A 21,242-nucleotide genomic window follows, 5' to 3' on the forward strand; every position below is an offset into this window, starting at 1 on the left:
AGCCACCAGAACTACCACATTTCTTATGGAGAGCATCTTAGTCATCATCCCCACAGGTAGGGAAAAGGTGGGAGGAAAAAAGACGCACACTGCTTTCAGATAGAGTCTGGCTACTTCCTTAGCTATGCAAAGACCTGCCATTCAGGGCCATCTATCTTAATCCTGCCAACCAAAGGGAATCTGTCAGGTGACACTTGTCTGAATTACTTGACCCACTCTAGCATCCTCTTTTCATACCACTCATGTTCACAGAGCTAGGGGGAAATCAAAATGGCAAAAGCAATCCATTTGGCAGGCATGGGTTTGTATAATACTGGGGATCTCTTTTCAACTGCATGTGTTCTACCTACCCTGGCTCATCAATGAATGGTGTATAAACAGGGTGTATGTCTGATCCCAATAAACAGGGTGTATGTCTAATCCCAAAGCTCACTCCCATGACACACTGGATTTAAAGAGTAAACGCTGGAGCCTTGGGTGGAACCTGCCTATGTGTAAACAGCCTTTAGCAAAGTTTAATATATGAACCAGTTTTCTTTTCTTTTAGAACTGCTATCAGGGAAAACCAGTCACAGTGAATGCTGGTAAATGTGTTAATGGTCTAATTTTAATCAAAAAGAGATATCAGGAACATGAATCCAAAAAGCACCACCTTAGGCAAATATTCTATGAAACCAAGCCAACAAACACAGCCAATATATAAAACAAAACTCTCTCTGGTGTGGTTCTCATTTACAGATTCTCCACCTTCCTTTCCTTGAGGCTGATCACAGACGCTGCAATGGGAAACAAAATGATCTGGGTTCTGGCCATTTTGACCATTGTAGGGCTCAGCAATGCCTTGCTGCGTAAGTGCACGCATTTTCAGTATTTCTTTTATCATTTATATTATATGAAAAATCAAGTGGTATACAATGAAGCTACACTAGCGGTGCAAGCCTCTGCAGTTCTGCTTGTAGCACTGCAGCCAAAATATCAGTTCTAAAAGGCGGGTGAACTTTCTCTTATATTTTGCTAGATCTGGCCATCTTGATGGGGCAGTATTGGAGAGCGATCTAGGAATGCATTTCTGTGCAATTCTAATAAAGAAGGCTTCATTCCTGTTTATGTTCTGAGCCCCAAACCCTGTATTTTGAAACCAAGAAAACCTGAAGTAGGAGTGTTTAATAATGTGTGAATATTATGAAGTTGGTTTTATTTTATTATAGGAATATAAAAAATAGCTCACCCACATTTACTCTCTGGTTATTTCTAAAGGGGGCAAGAGGTGGGGGGAGATTTGTCATAGACGGCATTTAGGATGTTGGTAAGTTTGCTCAGACAGGCGGAAATCAGGGACATGCAAAAGAACCGGAATTGGTGCCAATACATTCCATGTGGCAGTGGATGGATGCTGTGTCTTCTAACCATAGACAGCTTCTGCTTCTAAATGTCCATATATTCTAAAGCTCCTTTAACAAATATACAGCCCACACTAACCAAATTAGCTCATTAAAAATAGAATTAAAAAGAATGAAAGCTGGGAATTTGTGGCAGCTACTGAATCTTTTGTTATATGGCATATTATGGCATTTTTTTCCAAGTATACAAACAAATATACCCATGTCCAATGTTGGATATGTAATATCTCAAATAAAACCATGTGGTAAGCTGAATATGTGTCTGAAAATAATAATTTTGGTTTATCTATATATCAGGCTTTCAAACTGATTTTGATCTTATTATTGCACACATAATAATCTAGCAACAAGGTTCTGATCATTAAACCTATGTTGCTGCCATAACAGGCCATTGTGTTATTCTCTTGAATGAAGAGAATTTTTCGTCTTTTCTAGAGCAATGATAGGGCAGGTGCTTCTTTAAGAAGTTGTGCTTTCATTCTTCATTCTGAAGTGGGGGCTGTGTTTGTGTGGCAAACAGGGAACTCTCCCTTCTTCTGGTTTAATATGCTGGCTGTTTGCCATAATAAACATTGACTGACATTAAAGCAATGAATGATGAAAATACCAGGGTTACTTTTGCACTAAAATTATCAGTGTTATTGTGACTAGAATTGTAATTAGTGTGATGATTACAAGAAGATCAAATAGATGTATTTAAAAAGCAAAGGAGTACATGAATTTATGAGGGTGCTTGGTGCCTATATAAAGAGCATTCATGATCATCTCCCTCACAGAAAACAACTTGTTGATATCAAACTTTGCTTTAAACAGCTTCAGGACAATGCAATGTTCCAGCAAGATCAAGAGAAAATTGTGGCTACCCAGGCATTGGCGAAATTGAATGCAGTGCAAGGCAATGTTGCTTTGATTCAAACGTGATTGATGCCCCCTGGTGCTTCAAACCCATTTCAATAGAAGGTTAGTATCCACAACTCTATTTCTTTTTTGGATTCCAGTGTCAAATACATTTAATGTGTGTGATTTTTGGCACATAAAAGTACAATATGAATGTCTTGTTATAAGAACTTAAATTATTCTAAAAGTTTTCATTAACCTAACCTTGGCACAAGGCAGGACTGAATCCCAAAATCAGTTTAAAGTTGTGCTAGTCTGCTTCTGACATTACAAGTATTGGTGTTGTGCAGGGAAGAGGTTAAAAAAGATGAATGGACTGCTGTTTTGGGTGGCAGCTAAGTGACCTTTCTCATCACTAAAATTCTATTTATTTTATGTTGATCATTTGGGAAATGTTTGGAACATGCATCAATATGTTTAAATGAGAATTTTTTAAAAATGCTTGAGGCGAGAAATGCTCTGATGAAGTGCATTGTGTGGCTGATGTTATTCTTTCACTTTCTCCATCCAGAGTGTGTGTTATAAGGAAGGGATTCAGTGATAGTGGGAACCACTTCTCTACACGAAGAAGCTGTGCACAAGGCACTTCATCATCACGGACCTGTTTCTTGACAATGTTGGCAACTGAGATCCTGCAGAATTCTGAGACTAATTGAACCACTTAAACCATGCTATAGATTACTTCTTCTGATTCTCCCCCCCTACTGTTCAGCCCTTTGCTCCTTCCTGAAGCAATAAATCAAAGCAAAAGTGTGTTGTGTCCTTAATTTCTGCTTTCCTTCTCTTTCTTTCAAGTTCAGACATTTAGTAGGATGCACCCACCCTCATCTCTATACATGCTTGCCAAGTACTTCCCTATATTGAAGAAACAAGCCTTTCCAATGCACAATTGTGGAGAATTTAGATCAAATGTGCTAGAAGAGCTGTTTTTCTAGGGTAGGGAAATCATTTCCCGCTGTGGCCCTTGCTCTGTTCTGCCAGAGGATAGGCTGCTGTCTGTTTGATAGCACTGGCTCAGAAAACTGGCTACTAAGTGTTTACCAAAATAATCAGGTGCACAGCATGAACAACTTTGGGTGCGAGGCTGGAGGGCAGAATGCCATCATAATATACCACATGGGGAAACAGAGAAAATACCAGAGCTTTCTCAGAAAAAAACCCCAAAATGGTAAATTGCTCTTTAAACATTTAGGCTATCCCAGAGATGGGAGGGAAGGAGGGGAGGGGTGTGTGAAGCGATGTTGTTAAGGACACAAGACGGCGATTGACTCATCTTTCAAAAAGAACTGCAGCGGGCCAGAGAAAAAGAAATGCACACCAATTACTTTTATGTTTTCCCTGAGTTTATGATCATTCCATGTGACAATGGATGGAGTGAGAGATTTATTCCAGGGAGTCTTGGCTCTATAAGGGATGAACTGTATCTCTGTTGTGCATTCATCCCCATCTTTGCACATTTTATTGAGCTCAGCCACCATTTATAGCACAGATGGGCAATTTGTGGCTTTCCCAATGTTGCTGGACTCTAATTCCCAACAATCAGGGATAACGTGAGTTGTAGACCATCAATATATGAAGGACCACAGATTTCTCATCTCTGGTTTGTAGGCTATACTAGTGTAAGGGAGCATTGTTTTGTTGCATCTGGTCTGGTATCTCCATACAAAATCATCACCTACAGAAAAATGCATCCTAATCTTGTGATGGAAGTGTAGAGTGGCTTGTGCTGCCATACCATAATAGAGAGGAGACTGCCCACTGGGGAGCGGGCTGGCTGGCGAGGCCCCCTAGATTTAGAGGCTCTAGGCTTCAGCCTACTTAGCCTATACATAAATCTGGCACTGAAAACAATTAAGTTTCCTGTAGCACTGCATGAAGTATCTTCTGGGAAGAAGTGCCTTGCCTTATGTTCTCTGCCCAAATGCTTATCTACCTGGCAACAACTTTGTGCTGCCCTTCAGCATTGCATCTGATGATGGTGACTGTTTATTGCCTCCCAAACAGAGCGCTTCCTCCTGGGTGGACTCCGGATGCAAGTACAGCTCCAGAGGTCATGACATATCTGGGTACTGATTGTTCCTCTGGATCGGATTCCTCATAGGATCTGGTCGGAGGACAGTAAACTAGCTGAACAGCAGATAAACATTTGGGAAGCTTGGCTTTCTGCCCAGAGCCTGAACTATCACATATAAAAAAGCCCTTTGTCCTTTGTCCTTTTAAAAAATGAAGCTTGTAGGCTCAGTTCAGACATGGTGTGACATCACGGCTATTAGACGCTGATCTGCAAACTAAAAGCCATTATTCAAAGAATAATCCTTGGGACTGAAGAAGACAGGAAATTTTCTGTTATCTAACATCTAGGTCTAGCAGCACCAGAATCAAGCCACTTATGTCTAGCTTCTCACCATTTCAAGTAAGCCAAAATTTCTATGTATTTCTTTTACTTACTCTGTACATTACTTTATGTAAATGTCAGGGAACTGCCATCGGCTCAGGGGGGAGAGGGGAAAAGCCGGATGGATTACAGAGAGCCCCCAAAGATCGTGGGAAGCAGCTCCTCCTCAGCGGAGGAGAGTAACCATGCCTCCAGTGGAGAGGAGCTTCAGGGCTCGGAGGAGGTGAGGCGGTGCCAGGACACCTTGCCTGGGCAAAGCGGGGAGGAGAGAGGTCCTCCGTTACCCACACCCTCCTTGCGCAGTAAGCTTTCACGCCAAGAGGGGAGGCGCAGACTGGGTGAAATATACTCAGAGTCGCAAAGTGATTTCATGCTCTTTATTCAGCTCATAGTGGTGAGGAGGAATGAATGAATGGAAGTCCCCTCAAAGTATCTGCTTTATATACATTATTTACACAATGGGCTGCACATGATTGGCTAATTCCGGAATTCTACTGTAAGCCAATCAAGTTGTGGATTCACTTCTATCTGGAGCATGACTGGGTGGTTCCTGCCAACCAATCATACTGCTGCATTGTTCTAGGACCAATCAGACTGCTGCATTCTGAATCCTATTGTTCTAGGACCAATCAGACTGCTGCCTTTTGGATCCTATTGTTCTAGGACCAATCAGACTGCTGCAGTTTGGATCCTATTCAACTCAGTACATAACACTGGGCGTCAAGAAACTGCTTTACTGGGAAAGGTTTAAGGACCACCCACTCACGAATTCTGCCAGTGAATGAGCCAGCCATGGGAGAGTGGCGCTCTGGACAGATAAAGTTAATTTTGGCATCAAAAGCAAGGCTTCACAGCCGAGCAGGGAGGCATTTGCCTGCTTGCTCTTAAGCAACTCCTTGGAACCCTAACAGTAAATCATTGCCATATGGTTTCAAATGATGCTTAAAATGTATGCCTCAAAAAACTTTTTATACTATTTTGGAAATAATATCTTTAGGTTAATATTTTTTTGACTCTCAAGAGCAAGATCTGGAGTGTTATCATTGTTCATAGTCCCATTCTACAGATCTGTGCACTTAGATGTGAGGCATGTACACATATATTCACCAAAGAGATGGCAACACTACAGCAAACTCATCCTCCAAGTGGTGATCCTTAGGTAGCCAATATGACATTATTCCACGCACAAGGGGGAGGCATCAGCAGAAATACAAAAAAGTAAGAAAGTAAAAAAGTTTTGGACTGATATGGACTCAACATGTTCAGTGGCCACAGAATGTTAGTGTCTGTTGGCAGGGAATAGAAGATGGGGGGATGGAATGGAAATGCCATGACTGGCTTCTTGGAGCACTTTATACAGCAACTTTTTTTTCTTTTCAATTTCCACATGTGATTCTATGATTCAAAGGGATGTCACAGGGACCCGATCCAGCAAGGATTACTCAGAATACTCTGGATCAGGACATTTTTCTTTTACCCTGTTGGCTGTGTTTATCAAAACACTGTGCTGCATTGTTGTAGTCAATACTGTTCTAATTTCTGGCAGAAACATTTGTGGCAAGTGTTAAACAATTATTGACTACAACTATATAACTCAGCGGTCTTATAATTTTATATAGTTTACTTAAAGCATGGGGAACTTATCCCCTAAAACAGATAATTTAGAAGATTGTTGTCCTAGTCAGTGCCGGATTTACGTATATACTAAACAAGCTATAGCTCCAGGCCCCACTCTCTTGGGGGGCCCCAAAAAAATTAAAGAAAAAACCCCTGGATGTACATTTCCAAAATATAAGCTAAAAAACAAATAAAATAAAACCTACATACAGCAACAGTGTTGTGTGTTGTGTAGGCTCCTGTGATGTAAGTAATGGGCCCCGCCTGCTAGCCTGCTCCCTAAAATATCACTGGTTTGCTCATTTCTATATCAATTGCTTTTATAAAATACATATTTTGTTATGTGCAAATGGCTTTAGATAGCTATTAGGTCCATAAATTACCATATAGCATGTATTCAACACAAAAAACAGAGACAATTTGTTGTTGACAAAGGACAGCTGGACATATAAAGGGCCCCATTACCTTCAGTAGCTTAGGGCCTCATCAAACCTAAATCCGGCCCCGGTCCTAGAGTAACAGAAAAGAGAAGAAAAAAGGATTAGTATTAGCATTTAGACTAAGTGCACCATAGTATGAGGCCTGGCCAGCAATGGATGCTGTGTGGCTTGTAATCTTTTTGTACAACCTGGACTGGAATTGTGCTAAGCCCTGGTGAAGTGGAACACACTGCACGGACTTGATTCCCTTTATGTCACAGTGGGAGGAATTCAATGTAGCACGGAGCAGATCAGTCCAACAACACAATCATTTGCCTTCTCCTGCCTGCTGTTCCAAGGTTTCTCTTGACCCCCCAGAGCCAATTCGTGATGTGTGGAGGACGCCCATGGAGTGGAGAGAGGAGGAAAACCTTAAGGCACTAGCAGAAGTCCCTATGCAAGCTTCCATTGGTGTGACTCATTGATCGAATCCTGCCCGATCCTTCCTATCTTTTGGTGCTGGGGTTACTTGCTTCTTGTTTTTCTTGCCACTTTGGTAAAGGAGAAGCAATGATTCCATGTATCATGTGGCTGACTGGTAATGAAGGGATGTAATCAAATGCCAGTTCTTCTCCGAGTAAACCCATTAAAATTAATGGACCTAAGTTAGTCATGCTCACTAATTTCAACAGGTCTATTCAGAGTAGGATTAGCACTGAATACAACCCAAAGAGTTTTTATCTCAGGCCGTTGTTAGTGTTGAATCATCACATTAAATGCAAACAGAGATTCCTCATTGGCTAGACAGGTGCACTCTGTGTATGCCATACCATTTATTTCTGAGGCTCATAATTCTAAATCACATCTGCCCCTGCTCTGTTTAAGCTCTGTAGGCTGTGTCATGCTTTGATTGGGTAGAATATGACCTAATCCACACTTTTCAGGAAACTGATCCTGTTTTGTTCTTTAAATAAAAATAAAAGATAAATTAAATTGCAATTCTTCCTGCATTTTGTCACAGTGAGGACTTCATATCATCAGAGTCTCCCACTGCACTTTACAAGCCTGTCGTTGGTTTGAGTACCACATTCCCAAATGTAGAGACAATTAATATTTTTAAACCTCACCCATATCAAGTATGACTGGTGAAAGATTGTTCAACACCCTTAAAAGAGTCCATTACTAACGTTCGACTATAACTCAAGATCACTGAATGAGCTCAACCATTTTAGCATTACAAAGGTCTGCATTACAAAATGTAGGTTATGACAGATTAATTGACAATTATTATGCATTTAGCTCCATCATAACTTTGGACATAGTCTTGTTTATTTAGGTGAACAAACAGGATCCTCCCAAAAGGACTGAGCACAGGACCCTGTGGACCGTAAATCTGCCACTGAACAGCATTTTTTCACCGATAAATGAACCAGCTTAAGTATTTGTATTATTTTAATTTAGGGATATAAATGTAATGTAAACATATGTTATTTCAGATCAGTTTTCTTGGAAAGTATTAAAGTGAACAAGCTGGATATAGCAATGGAATGCAAGCAATGGTTATTGTTGGTTGCTGCCCTGTGCTTAGGATCTGTCTGTTCCCAAAATAGAAGACATCCACCATGTAAGTATATATTGCATATAATATTTGTTTCTTAATAAACAAAAGACGCCGAGTTAGTGACGAACAGCAAAGTGATGAAACAACAGGCAAATGCAGTCATCTATAAATTGTTACTTAAATAATACCCATAGAAGAAATTATTATTTTCTTTCTCTCTATGTGAGGTCAACTGAGGATAACCTTGAGTGCCACTGTTGTAGTCCATAAATTGCTTTAGGCATTCTTATTATAGCTTCATAAACCCATGCTACAGTGCCATGTCCTATAGACACCCACCCAACCACTGTCGCCATTATTGTTGACAAAGAGAACAGAAGACAATCCACACTTGCTGATCAAACATTGGTTTGTATAAAATGATAATGTTGGCACCAAAGACAAGGAGACTGTACCAGCCCCTGTGAGGCAGGTATCTGATGGATGTGCAGCAGACTTCTTGCTTGTTGTAATGTTAAGCTCCTGTTACTTATAGGCTGCATTTGCTTATCCCAAACTCTCACATTAAAGCTCAACCAGTTACAGCCAGATGGACTCTTCACAATAGGAGATAGGAGCCTTGTGAATTGGTTGAGATATTTTGAATCCATGAAGAAATGCAAAGTACTAAGGGACCACATGATTTATTTTCTACAAACCCAGCTCACAACATGACACACCAACTGTCCACCCCACATTTGGTTACTTTACAATGGAATGGTAAATATGGTTGCTCCAAATGTAGCAATTCCTTCCAAACAGATGCATGCCAATGTCTGATGGATGTCAAGGCTAGAAAGAGGTGTGATTCCACTTCTGCAGGCATCACTGCAGAGCAATGCACAGAAAAGGGCTGCTGCTTTGATGCAACTGTGCCTGATGTCCCATGGTGCTTCAAACCTTCTGGAGAAAGAGGTAAATGATACACAAAAGGTTTGGGGGAGGAATGGGAAGTAGCTAGGGACAGGGTAGAAATTAGATTCGTTTCACATGACCTAATCCACACTTTCTGCAACAATATGAGAATCAAAACACAGCTGTCCAAATTTTGCAAACAATTCCACCAGTTGTTCACTCTGGATTCATGAATTTAGTGACGGGCAGGCAAGAAATGGAATAGCTAAAATAACTAAAGATGTGCTCATCATGCTTCCTGGGGGAAGGATTTCAGAGCCTGGTTGCCACCACAGAGCAGCTGGTCTCCTGTGCCATTTTACAGCACGCTTCAAATAAAGAATGTACTTGGAGCAGGGCTTTGCATCTTAACACATGGGGCAGGCTGCAGTGCGAAGAGGCAGTCCTTCGGCTGTTTGAGCTCTGTGCCAGGGGGGTGGGTCTAAGCTCCAGGACCTTGATTTAGGTCCTTGGATTTTGGTTTTGATGAGCTTCATTTAAGCCAACAAGGAGTTATTTCTCAACCTAGGCTGAAAGCAACATTACAAGCTGCCTAAAACATGGCATATGGTTTCTAATAGCTTCACTCCAATATGCAAAGAGAATGATTGAACCGCAAGCAAGAGTGGACTGTGGCTATCAAGGGATCACGCGCAAGAGGTGCAAAAGGATTGGATGCTGTTTTGACCGAAAGGCTTCCGACACATCAGTGTGCTTCTATCCCCCAGTGAATGAGGGTAATGACTTTGTGTTAATGTTCTCCGAATTCAAGCGGGGAAATATAAGCCCATTCACAATCATGTTCCTTTAAGTTCTTATGTAACCTGATGTCACGTAAACAATCAATAGCTTTGTTACAAAATATTATTATTATTATTATTATTATTATTATTATTATTAGTATTATACCCTGCCCATCTGGCTGGGTTTCCCCATTCACTCTGGGTGGCTTACAGCACATGTAAAACATAGTAAAATATCAAACATAAAAAAACCTTCCTGATACAGGGCTGTCTTCAGATGTCTTCTAAAAGTTATGTAGTTCTTTATTTCCTTGACATCTGAAGGGAGGGCGTTCTACAGGGAGGGCACCACTACTAAAAAGGCCTTCTGCCTGGTTCCCTGTAATTTCACTTCTCACAGTGAGGGAACCACCAGAAGACCCTTGACGGAGGACCTCAGTGTCTGGGCTGAATAATGGGGATGGAGAGGCTCCTTCAGGTATACTGGGCCGAGGCCATTTTGGGTTTTAAAGATCAGCACCAACATTTTGAATTGTGCTTGGAAACGTACTGGAAGCCAGTGAAGATACTTTAGGACCAGTGTTATATGATCCTGGTGGCCACTTGCAGTCATCAGTCTAGCTGTCGCATTCTGGTTTAGTTGTAGTTTCCAAGTCACCTTCAAAAGTAGCCACATGTATCCAAACGAGAGATAACCAGGGCATGCACCTATTGAGGACTGGCTAATGGAAAAGGAGAGTTCCTGTTCCACAGCCTGTTTCTTCCCCAAGAGAGCACAAGGCAGGCAACAGTAAGCCTCAGTGGCTGAGGATAGCTCAGTCAGTAGAGCATGAGACTCTTAATCTCAAGGTCATGAGTTCAAGCCCCACACTGGGGAAAGGATTTCTGCATTGCAAGGGATTGGACTCAATAACCTTTGTGGTCTCTTCCAACTCTACAATTATATGATCTCTGTTCAGAACACTGGTAGATAGAAGTGATTTCTGCCTCCAGATTCCTCCAAATGCCTCCAAATTCCAGTCCAATGTAGAAGAGAACTCCTATCCACATGATAGTGAGAAAATAGGATTGGGCACAAACATTTGACCAGTTGTTAATTGTTTCTGCCTAAGTCATGGTCCATAACAATTCTTTTATTGGTTCGTGTATTCTATGATTAAAATAACCAAACAGATAAATACATGAAAGGCACATCTATAGAAGTAACAGAAGGCTGGCAGTAACATGATTCATTCTTCTGAACAGTTTCCCAGCATTGTGTAATGGACATGAGCGCAAGGGAAGACTGTGGATACCCAGGCATCACTGCCGAGGAATGCCAGGGAAGAGGATGCTGTTTTAATTCATATGTTGTTAGTACACGGTGGTGTTTTTACCCAACATCCGTAACAGGTAACAGAGCAGCAACTTGCTTGTGACAACAGATGTGTCTGAAAGAGAGAGGGATGAAGTATGCCTACAGAGAGAGCAGTGTAGGGACAGCATCTTGATCCATGTCCATAGAGTTTCTGTCCTGGAATGAGAATACCAAAATATTGGAAGGACTATAATATTGCATTTACTTGTTGTTGAGATATCACATTTTTATTGCAAAATCCATATTTTCCAGAAATAAAAGTAATGGAATTATGAGGATTTTGCCCTCTGTATTTTTGAATATTCTGATTGTATTTGGCAAGTCAGTGTTAGCACAGGCATTGTCTGGTTGCTACTGGAACTGTTTCCAAGGACACTGGGCTGCAACTACAGTCTTGTGCCATTTTAAATTTTTTTTAGTTGCACATTTTTCTCCCCACCACTTCAGTTCTGTGTGTATAGGATATGACAGCATATCTCCAGCCCCAGTGTCAGCTGACTCCAGCTTCAATTATTTTATTTGTAAAAAAAAAAAAAATCTTTTTGGACAAGCACTGTGAAGAGATGTGCTGGTCAGGTGCCATCTTCATTCACCTTAATGCCTCTGGGCCCCAGCCCATCACAGAAACAGCGGGGTGAGTCCCAGAGGAATTGGGAATGATGAAGATGGCAGCAGCTGCCACTCTCTCATCTAGTACTTGTCTTAACAATTCTGGTCTGAGGAGGAGCCAGAAAGGTAGAGCTGCCCTGCTTTCAGCATCATGGCCCACCGCTATTGCCAACCACCCACACCCACTGTCATCAGCTTCCTGGTAAGCTTGGGAGAGTATCAGAGTGATGCTAAGAAGGGCTAACTGAAGGGCACCCGGCCATAGCTCTGCCCCGCCCCCAATCCTAGTGCTGGCCCTTGATAGCACATCTTGTAAAAACAACAAGTTATGATTGTAGAAGTAAATTGAAGTAAACAAAAGATCCAATTGGTTTGCAGAGTATTTTGTATCAAAAGCCTTTCCCATTTATTTTTCATTTGAATGTATCTTCTTCATCTATCTTATGTTCTTCAGAACATACCAGGATCTTATGCATTCTAGAACTCAGACATATCCAATAATACTGGGAGGAAATAGGCAGAAGAACAAATTTACATTGCAGGGTGCAGAAGCTTTCCTGGCTATTAAAGTAGATCAGCATCTACTTTAATAGTTAGGAAAGCTTCTCCCATCCATGTATAGAGGGATCCTTCCTTCCTTCCTTCCTTCCTTCCTTCCTTCCCTTTGGAGTCTTCAGCCTTTCACAGTATAAAGTAAATTCCCCCCTGCAGTGTAAAGCTGCATGGTCCAGAACCTCATCAGCTTTTGTGAGAATACTATAATATAATATAGACAGAAATTGATACACATACATAGAGGAATTATGGGGCAGCTTCACAATCCAATTAACTTTTTTTTAAAAAAAAACAACAACAAACAACACAAAAATAAAAAACTCTGAGTCAAAAGTTCTTCTTTCTCATTCTTTTTCATTTTAAGGACCTCCCAAGATGTGTGGAATGGCACCAAACAAAAGGGTGGGTTGTGGATTCCCTGGCATCTCTGCTGATGAATGCTTGAAGAAAGGATGCTGCTTTGAACATTACCAGTATGCCCAAAATGTTCCCTGGTGCTTTGAACCTTTGGCGAGGCAAGGGAATTTTTCACTATGAAGAACTGGAAGTTGTTTGGGGTGACTGAAGAGGATGCTCTGCAGAATAAGGGACCACAGGATTTCCCTTGCACTACATTTTTGTCTCACCTTTTCCATTCCCATATGTATAAATAGCAAGAAGGAGTCCTCATATGCTATGCTAAAATATATTAAACTATCAAAATATCCAGTGTTCATCTTTGTTGGGTTGTCTGACACTAGTTCTAATTTCTCCAGTAGGAAGAATGTGAGCATATGTACTAGAAATAATAATAAATAACAGATCGATGGGAGGCTCGAGAGACTAAGATTAGCCCAGCACCAGCCAGTTCATGCAACTAAATTAATACATTTGGAATGAGGATCAAATAGACATATATGGAGTTTGTTGTGCAATCGCTTCCCCAGACACCCTGTTTCCACAACTGCTGAAAAATAGATGAAACAATGGAATTGTCAAAAATATAAGCTGGGGGTGGTGGTAGAGCGGTGGAAGGATACAAATATGCAGATATCTGCGGGCTGAGTCCTCAACAACCTATGGTGGGCTGCAAAGGTTAGGCATCATCTTCCAGCAATCTCTCATAGGGTTATATGACCAGGAGCCAATTTTTAGTCAGATAGCAGATCCCACACCCATCTCCCAGTGTTGCTAATAGCCAAGGATAAGGTGGTTCAGAGGCACAAAAGTATTCTTAGAGAAAGTGGGATTCTAACTCTCAGAAAACTGACATTCTGTCTAGCACTAGCATTGGATTAATATATCAATCCACACAACCTCACATGTAGCAGTGAACTGTACACATGCGACTGAGCATGTAAATTCCTACACGCTCATCTTCCGAACACGTTTGGTGCTGGGTGTGGTGGTGGTTAGAATGGCAACTTGAATTTACCCTCATTAGATATGCAAATAGCAACAGAACCCTCTGACATTTGGCGGGTTGGAATGTAGCCTACAAAGGTAGGAGACATTCACATCTGTTACTCCACCCATTGTTCTCTTGGACCCTATCTGCCACTGGAATCTGCTCGCTTGAGAGTTGAGAGTGTGGTGTTGTGGTTAAGAGTGGTGGACTCGTAATCTGGTGAACTGAGTTCACGTCTCCTCTCCTTCACATGCAGCTGCTGGGTGACCTTGGGCTAGTCACACTTCTCTGAAGTCTCTCAGCCTCACCCACCTCACAGAGTGTTTGTTGTGGGGGAGGAAGGGAAAGGAGAATATTAGCCGCTTTGAGACTCCTTCGGGTAGTAATAAAGAGGGATATCAAATCCAAACTACTACTACTACTACTACTACTCTTCTTCTTCTTCTTCTTCTTCTTCTTCTTCTTCTTCTTCTTCTTCTTCTTCTTCTTCTTCTTCTTCTTCTTCTCCATGAGGACTGAAAAAGATTCCTTGCCATCTGAAATAGCTTCAGAAGTTCCAGCAATGAAGACATTTCTACATCCAACTCTCAGTGATCCTCGGTAACATCTGAAGGAGAAGTTGTCCAGGGGAAATGTCATGGGCTGTAGATAGATGAAGCTAATTCTTGCACAACTTCACCTGTGCAAGTTCCCCTTCAACTGTTTCAAGAAGTGCTGCATTCTGTCAGCTGAAAGGCACATCTAGCTAACAACACTTCTTTTCCAATGTCCAAAGCCACTCAGATAGCAAGATATTGGTCATAGATATCATTACTACATTGAAAGGAAGCCTGAAAGTTAGGGGACAGAGCACCTTCTACATATGCCCCCATAAAAAAAGAAAGGAGAGGGAATCATAAAGGGAAAGAGATGGCACACTGAGCTTTCTCGTTATGCCTGAAAACCAGCTCTAAGGAGGACATCCTCCCCAAACTCTTGTTTTCTAACTGAAACAGTGTTGGGAAAAAAGGTAATGGAGCTGTTGTAACAAAGATAATCACTTTTGTAAGGAGTTACCAACTCTATGTTGCTGCTGTTTCAAACAACGTATCAAAGCCCATATCAGATTAAACCGTTTGTTGGAGGTACCAGACTTGTATTTACATACACAGTTACAAAATCCAGTGACCTCCGTTGTGCAGTCCTCACATGCTAAGGGGTGTGTAGGCATACAAAGTGCCAACTCAAAGATAAGAGGAATAGTTAACAATTGACTACAGCAGTGACCTCCACTGATAGCGTATCAGAGCTATGACACGAATCACAGATATTTTCTGCCCTGTTGCCAGTCGAGGAGCAAAGATCTTCATTTTTTCCATTGAAATATATTTTATACTGCAGTGTTTCTCAAACTGTGGGCTGCAGTCCCAGAAGTCACATGGGGGTTTCCAGTCTGACTGGGGGGGCATTGGTGGTACAGCCTACCCCCCAACTGCAGTCATATAGCTTTTTGGATGGCCTGAGCCTGGCAACTCCCAATGTATGCAGAACATGGGAGCAGAGGTTGGTTAGAGAGTGAGGCAATAGCCAGGGTCAGAGGGGGAGAAAGGAAATGGAAAGAGATGAAATACAGTCGTACCTTGGTTTTCGAACAGCTTAGTTCTCAAACATTTGGCTCCCAAACACTGCAAACCCGGAAGTGAGTGTTCCGGTTTGTGAATGTTCTTTTGGAACCCGAATGTCCGACGCGGGTTCCATAGCTTCCGATTGGCTGCAGGAGCTTCCTGCAGCCAATCGGAAGCCGTGCCTTGGGTTCCAAACGTTTTGGAAGTTGAACGGATTTCTGGAACGGATTCTGTTCGACTCCCGAGGTATGACTGTAGATGGCAGACAGACAGACAGACAGACAGACAGACAGACAGGTTGTGCCAGTATGAGAGAAGGAAGATAAAGAATGGGAAGGAGAAAGGACAGACAGACTGGGAGAAGGGACAAGGGAAGTGCCTAGGACTTCTGCTGTGCCCTTTAGTCCCTTTGATTCATCCCCCACAACCACAACCTTCCTTCCTTCTTTCTGTTTCTACCTTTAATGTGTAGGAGACAGAGTGCATTTGGGCATCTGTAAAAAAAAACCCCACAATTGGTATAAAAAGAATTCTTGTGCAGTTCTGCGCACGATCACATCCAGACTGCAGTTTTTTTGCAGCACACAGGCAAAGGATACATGTGCATCAGTAAGAATGTAAATAAATTGAAGGAATAGATAGCCGCAGCAAACTATTTGTGTTCCAGATCTAGAACCAATTTCAGAAATTCTCTAATTAAACTGGAATTCAGGAGCAATGGAACTACACAGCAGAGTGAACATCCAGGAGCAAACAAAGAAGCGAATGAAGAGAAATGTTTAGCAAGTTGGCACTTTACCCTGTTGCCTTAAAATGAATCAACAAAAGATAGAACTTGAGTAAAGAAAGAAAAAAGTTTGACGAGGGTCGAAATTCTGAGACTTAAAATCATATTTTCATTTTTTTCATAATGTTAAACATTATTCTAGCATCTTTATTATTTTTAAAACATAATACTATGAAAACCTGGATAATTTCATGGGTGAATGTAAGTAGTCCCGAAGAATTGCCTTGATCACAAAAACTTCATATGAATTTTGATTTAGGGCTGAATATTGCTATTTGTACTGGTCTAAATCTGATGCAGAAATACAAACTATGGCTAAAAAGCAACACTTCCTTTTATGCATGTCTATTTAGCTTTCTAAAATAGTTGCCCATGTGAAGCTGCTCAGATGTTTGGAATGCTGACTAATGTCTCCTCTGAGGTAATCAACAGTCCCTGACCAATATCGTTTATCTACTTTCATTTGATTCTTACCACCCAGGTAGCACCACCTCATATGTTGCCAAACGCACACACACACACGTATGCAAAACCCCTTAGATACATTTTCTAATCAAATGAAGAGAGATACTTGAGGTGGAGCATGGCTGAAAACTTGTTATCAGACTGTTGAACACAAACATTAATTGCGGTATAAAATAAGGCCCATAGGGACTGTGAAGTACTTTCCTTGATTTTAAAGCTTGCTTACCAAGAGCTGGAAGCTACGATGGAGCAGAAGGGGGTCTGGATACTTTCACTCATTTTAATTTTAGGACTTGGTGCATTGGCCGATGACAAGAAAGCTCCACGTAAGTACCTTAAGAGCTGCTTAGATTATCCTTCCTTATAGTGCATTAATGGAATGAAGGCATATGTTGCCTATTCAACTTGCCAATATTCGGAATTGGATGAACTTGCCCCTGCTGTTGAGAAACTTTAAGGCCAACTTCTTACCAACATTAAGAGAAGCACAACAAAGTCCCTTAATCAATTAGATATATTTTGTAAGAGTGCACATCAAACTGGGTAACAGCTATAAAATATGGAAGGTTTCTCCCCCTGTCCCATAAGGAAGTAAAGGGTTACATTCCGCTGCGTGGGCAATAGAAAAATTTCAGTTCACTTCAGTGATATCAGCGATGACCTTTACAGTTGAAGCTAAGCCAAGTCACTCAGAAAGTGGAACCAGCCACGTCCGAGAGCTCAAATTGCAGGAGGGAAAGGTTGCAGACCATTAACAAAATCCACAAGCCTTAGCTCCCCTAAGGGTAACAAAATAATGCCCACTTACAACAGCATTCCAAAAACAGGGGTTAAGGGCAGTGGTGTTCTTAGGGGTGACCCAGGGGGAACTAGGCCCTGAGCTGTTTGCACTGTTTTAGATCTCCTGCGCCTTTTCTTTTCTAAAAAAAACTTTTAAAAAAACTTTACTTACAGGGCTGCTGGGAATGCAGCAAAAGCATATCACCAATGGGACCTGAGTCATCTATCACCATCATTTTCTCATAGATCTAAAATCTAAAATCTCTACATATACATTAGGATATGTACATAATGCAAATGTGCATCATGAACCTGCATTCAGAATCTTTTAAATACCTAGCAATTTGCCTCCTTAGAGGGGTATTGCCAAAGGTACAAGAGCTGTCCCATACAGGTGCTGCTTATGATTTGGTACCTAAGAGAGAGGGATAAAATATAACCCCAAATCCCACAGGAATTACCTGCAGGGAAATTACCTATCACACACAAATTCACAAAGGTGCCCTTTTAAAATGTGCTGGGGAGAGGGTGATTATTGGGTTGGTTTTGTTTTTATTATGTATTTTGCTGTTTCAGATTGTGATTTTATGTTGTGAACCACCCTGAGACTTGCGTGTATACGGCAATGTACAAATGTAATAAATAAAAATAATAATAAAATAATAAAGTGTTCTAAGATTACTGGAAACATGTGTTGTATGATTTCAACAGGCTAAACCCCTGGCATCACTATTATGAGAGGAGATCTAAACAAATGATTTGCATTCTTATTAGATAGAAAATTCATGAACCCTCTCAGCCACTGAGCCTGAACCTGCAGGAACTGAAAATTGGGGCGGAAGGGGGGGGGAGAGTCTTGTCCTCACAAAGGCCAGCTCAGCTCCAGAGACTTTCCTGCTCAACCCAGCACTCACAGGGCTGGGGTTTGCATGCATACCTGTGCCCCTCCCCTCTTTTAGCCATTGGGTGTTCAACTGAGGGCTACATTTAGGCAAATATCTGAACAGAAGGAAGTTCCCATTGAAAGGTCAATGAGACCTGCCAGAGACTACCATGTTCTCATGAGGAAAGAGCTAACCATGATTTCTGTTCTCAACAGCGGAATGCCGATGTCACATTGATCCCAAAGCAAGAGTTAACTGTGGACCTCCTGGAATCACTCCCCAGCAATGCCGGGATGCTGGGTGCTGCTTCAGTTCTGAAGTTGCAGGAGTGCCCTGGTGCTTTGCTCCAAGCCCCCCAAAATGTAATGTATTTTTCTGAAGTATACCTGGCTTTTCTGAGATACTAAAAATGATACACAGGTCAGAGGGATGGAATTCTGCTATCAGGCATTCAGTTAGTCTTGTCTTATAGGCAAACATAGATACTGTCCAAGGAAATATGAAAAACCACTGTTTCTTAGTCACTGGAACCCTGCCTGATGTTAGACTTCATGCCAGAGCCTGAGAGAAAGTAGATAGATGATAGATAGATAGATAGATAGATAGATAGATAGATAGATAGGTAGATAGCAAGCACACCATTTTTGCTTATGATGAACCTTTAGGTATGAAGGATTAATAAAATACCTAAGCTGTGTACAGTACACCAGATAGCCTATTCCCACAGCTGCTTAAGGATAATGTGGTTATATAAGTACAAGCAGATGATGGGCTGCTCCCAATCAAGTCATACTAAGAGAAGACCTTTTTGGAATCAATGGTTTTACTCTGAGTATGATTTAATCAGATACAATCCAATGCTATTCAATTTGTCCACAGGGGTTATATTTCTTTCCTCAGCCTTTGTTATGCTTTGCTAGAAATGTGAGTTGATTAGTGGATTAGTATCTAAGCTCATCCCAGTTTGTGCACGAATTGGTTCAGGCATGTAAGATGAAACTAATGACAGCCCACATAGAGGAAATAATCACAAAATACAGGTAGGTAGCCATGTTGGTCTGACACAGTTGAAAAATATATATAATAAATTGTCTAGCAGCACCTTAGAGACCAACTAAGTTTGTTCTTGGTATAAGCTTTCATGTGCATGCACACTTCTGCATGCACACAAAAGCTTATACCAAGAACAAACTTAGTTGGTCTCTAAGGTGCTACTGGACATTTATATATATATATATATATATATATATATATATATATATATATAATCACAAAATAGTTCATGTATCTTGAGCTCAAATAAAACAGAAAAGCAAGGGCAAAAGCAGCATCAGCTAGACAAAGACTACGAGCAACACTGTGACCTTGATCCACTAATCTTCAGGTAACTATTCAAAACAGATAAAAAGGTATGTCCTTCAGAGGTGAAAGTCAGGAAGAATTGTGGATACCCAGGAATCTCTGCTGCTGCATGTGAAGAGAGAGGATGCTGTTTTGAGTCCCGTCCCCCCGCAGTTCCATGGTGTTTCTTCCATGTTGAGGTAGCAGAAGGTAATGTAACAAACATATATCCCCCCTTTGCACAAACGGAACAAAATTTTGTCCTGAGGCACGTGCTACTACTTGTATTTAGTTGCACATTATATCTTCAAGAGACTATACTACCAGTCAATAGTAAATGCCTTTCAGCGTGAGCATGCAAGCAATCTGTAGCACAGGACAAGTGCAAATGGAAAGAAATCTGATGTGAAAAGCTTTAGAATAACTGCATACACCCTTCCCCAAATTTGGTTACTATCCCTCATGCAAGTCCATTAGTATGAGCAGGGAGGGCAGTAATTCTAGTCCTGGGGTGAGGATAGGGACAGGCTTGTTGGTCCCACCCATTGTTGCTTACGGATGGCTTATCCCTGCAGCCTTCCATGCATTTGGGCTGGATGTCTTCAGCAGGGAGCCTTTGTACTTGTACAGCAATTTTAAATGATCTAGAACTCTGATCCTCTAAGATTCAACACCACACAGGAAGCCCACACAAGTCAAGCAGGCTGTCTGCTGCAAAGGGTCAGCCCAAACACATGGAGGGGTGCAGCAATAGACCAGCAGGAATGTGACGGGTGTGGTCAGGCAGAGTGCCCCTGCTTCCTCTCTTGCATGAGGGGAGCAAATGATTAGGCCCATGGTCTGTATAAGCATGCGTAACTGAGTACAACATATTGGGGGGGGGGGCAGAATATTAAAGACAGCTACCACGGAACATTACCCCTGCTGTCACTTGATTTGATGGAGGTGGACAAGGGAGAGCTAAACTACCCCAGTTCTTATACTTTTTGTTTTTATTGCCTTTTCAGAATGTTAAAACAAAGCTTCAGAAATGGACATTTGCACAAGGAGCATCTCTGCCAATGGAACAATTCAAAAAGGAAAACATGTCATCATGCACATTGTGCTCTTGTAATTCTGACTTCCACGACACTTTGCTTTGCCTTTGCATTCCCACAATAACACAATTAATCACATATTTTGTCTCCCACTGCTCACAATATTAGTGCTTGGCATCTTTTCAAAGCAATAAAAGGTTATAATAAACTTTAATTATTGATTTTGTGGGACTTTTTCCTGTATATATTAATGCAGCCAACATCTGCCTCTTTTTAAAGCATTAGGCTGCTTGAAGCATCACTTTATTTCTGGAATCATAGCATTGCAGAGTTGAAGGGGACTCTGACAGTCATCTAGTCCATCCCCCTCTGTAGCTGGAATACAAAGGTTCTGCATACAACAGGGAAGTTTGCTACGGTGAGAGCCAGTGTGGTGTAGTGGTTAAGAGCGGTAGTCTCGTAATCTGGGGA

At 41.4% G+C, this 21,242-nt stretch overlaps 3 protein-coding genes across 3 annotated transcripts; all 3 read left to right on the forward strand.

Annotated features, from left to right (window-relative positions):
- Window positions 1-705: 705 nt before the first annotated feature.
- Window positions 706-3,232, forward strand: LOC310761863 (trefoil factor 3-like; the record flags this gene model as incomplete). Its single annotated transcript, XM_083612060.1, has 3 exons — window positions 706-848; window positions 2,214-2,360; window positions 3,093-3,232. The coding sequence occupies exons 1-3, from the start codon at window positions 782-784 to the stop codon at window positions 3,230-3,232; spliced, it is 354 nt and encodes a 117-aa protein (XP_083468186.1). The 5' UTR covers window positions 706-781.
- A 1,277-nt stretch (window positions 3,233-4,509) lies between these two features.
- LOC310762122 (uncharacterized protein) lies at window positions 4,510-13,194 on the forward strand. Its single transcript, XM_083612607.1, has 6 exons — window positions 4,510-4,710; window positions 8,225-8,352; window positions 9,091-9,243; window positions 9,804-9,959; window positions 11,211-11,357; window positions 12,851-13,194. Exons 2-6 carry the CDS (start codon window positions 8,271-8,273, stop codon window positions 13,021-13,023), a joined length of 711 nt encoding a protein of 236 aa, XP_083468733.1. The 5' UTR covers window positions 4,510-4,710; window positions 8,225-8,270; the 3' UTR covers window positions 13,024-13,194.
- A 3,722-nt stretch (window positions 13,195-16,916) lies between these two features.
- On the forward strand, window positions 16,917-20,985 carry LOC310761681 (trefoil factor 3-like). Its single transcript, XM_083611803.1, has 4 exons — window positions 16,917-17,055; window positions 18,609-18,755; window positions 19,795-19,944; window positions 20,742-20,985. Exons 1-4 carry the CDS (start codon window positions 16,974-16,976, stop codon window positions 20,747-20,749), a joined length of 387 nt encoding a protein of 128 aa, XP_083467929.1. The 5' UTR covers window positions 16,917-16,973; the 3' UTR covers window positions 20,750-20,985.
- The last annotated feature ends 257 nt before the right edge of the window (window positions 20,986-21,242 follow it).

Source organism: Podarcis filfolensis (genome assembly GCF_964270895.1).
Source record: "Podarcis filfolensis genome assembly, chromosome: 4".
Taxonomy (NCBI): Eukaryota; Metazoa; Chordata; class Lepidosauria; order Squamata; family Lacertidae; genus Podarcis; species Podarcis filfolensis.

Coding starts and splice junctions, on each gene's coding strand:
- LOC310761681 (XM_083611803.1), top strand. CDS start 16,974: ATGGAGCAGAAGGGGGTCTGGATACTTTCACTCATTTTAATTTTAGGA. Junction 17,056..18,608: donor CGATGACAAGAAAGCTCCAC/GTAAGTACCTTA, acceptor TGTTCTCAACAG/CGGAATGCCGATGTCACATT. Junction 18,756..19,794: donor TGCTCCAAGCCCCCCAAAAT/GTAATGTATTTT, acceptor TATTCAAAACAG/ATAAAAAGGTATGTCCTTCA.
- LOC310762122 (XM_083612607.1), top strand. CDS start 8,271: ATGGAATGCAAGCAATGGTTATTGTTGGTTGCTGCCCTGTGCTTAGGA. Junction 8,353..9,090: donor AAATAGAAGACATCCACCAT/GTAAGTATATAT, acceptor CCTTCCAAACAG/ATGCATGCCAATGTCTGATG. Junction 9,960..11,210: donor CTATCCCCCAGTGAATGAGG/GTAATGACTTTG, acceptor TCTTCTGAACAG/TTTCCCAGCATTGTGTAATG.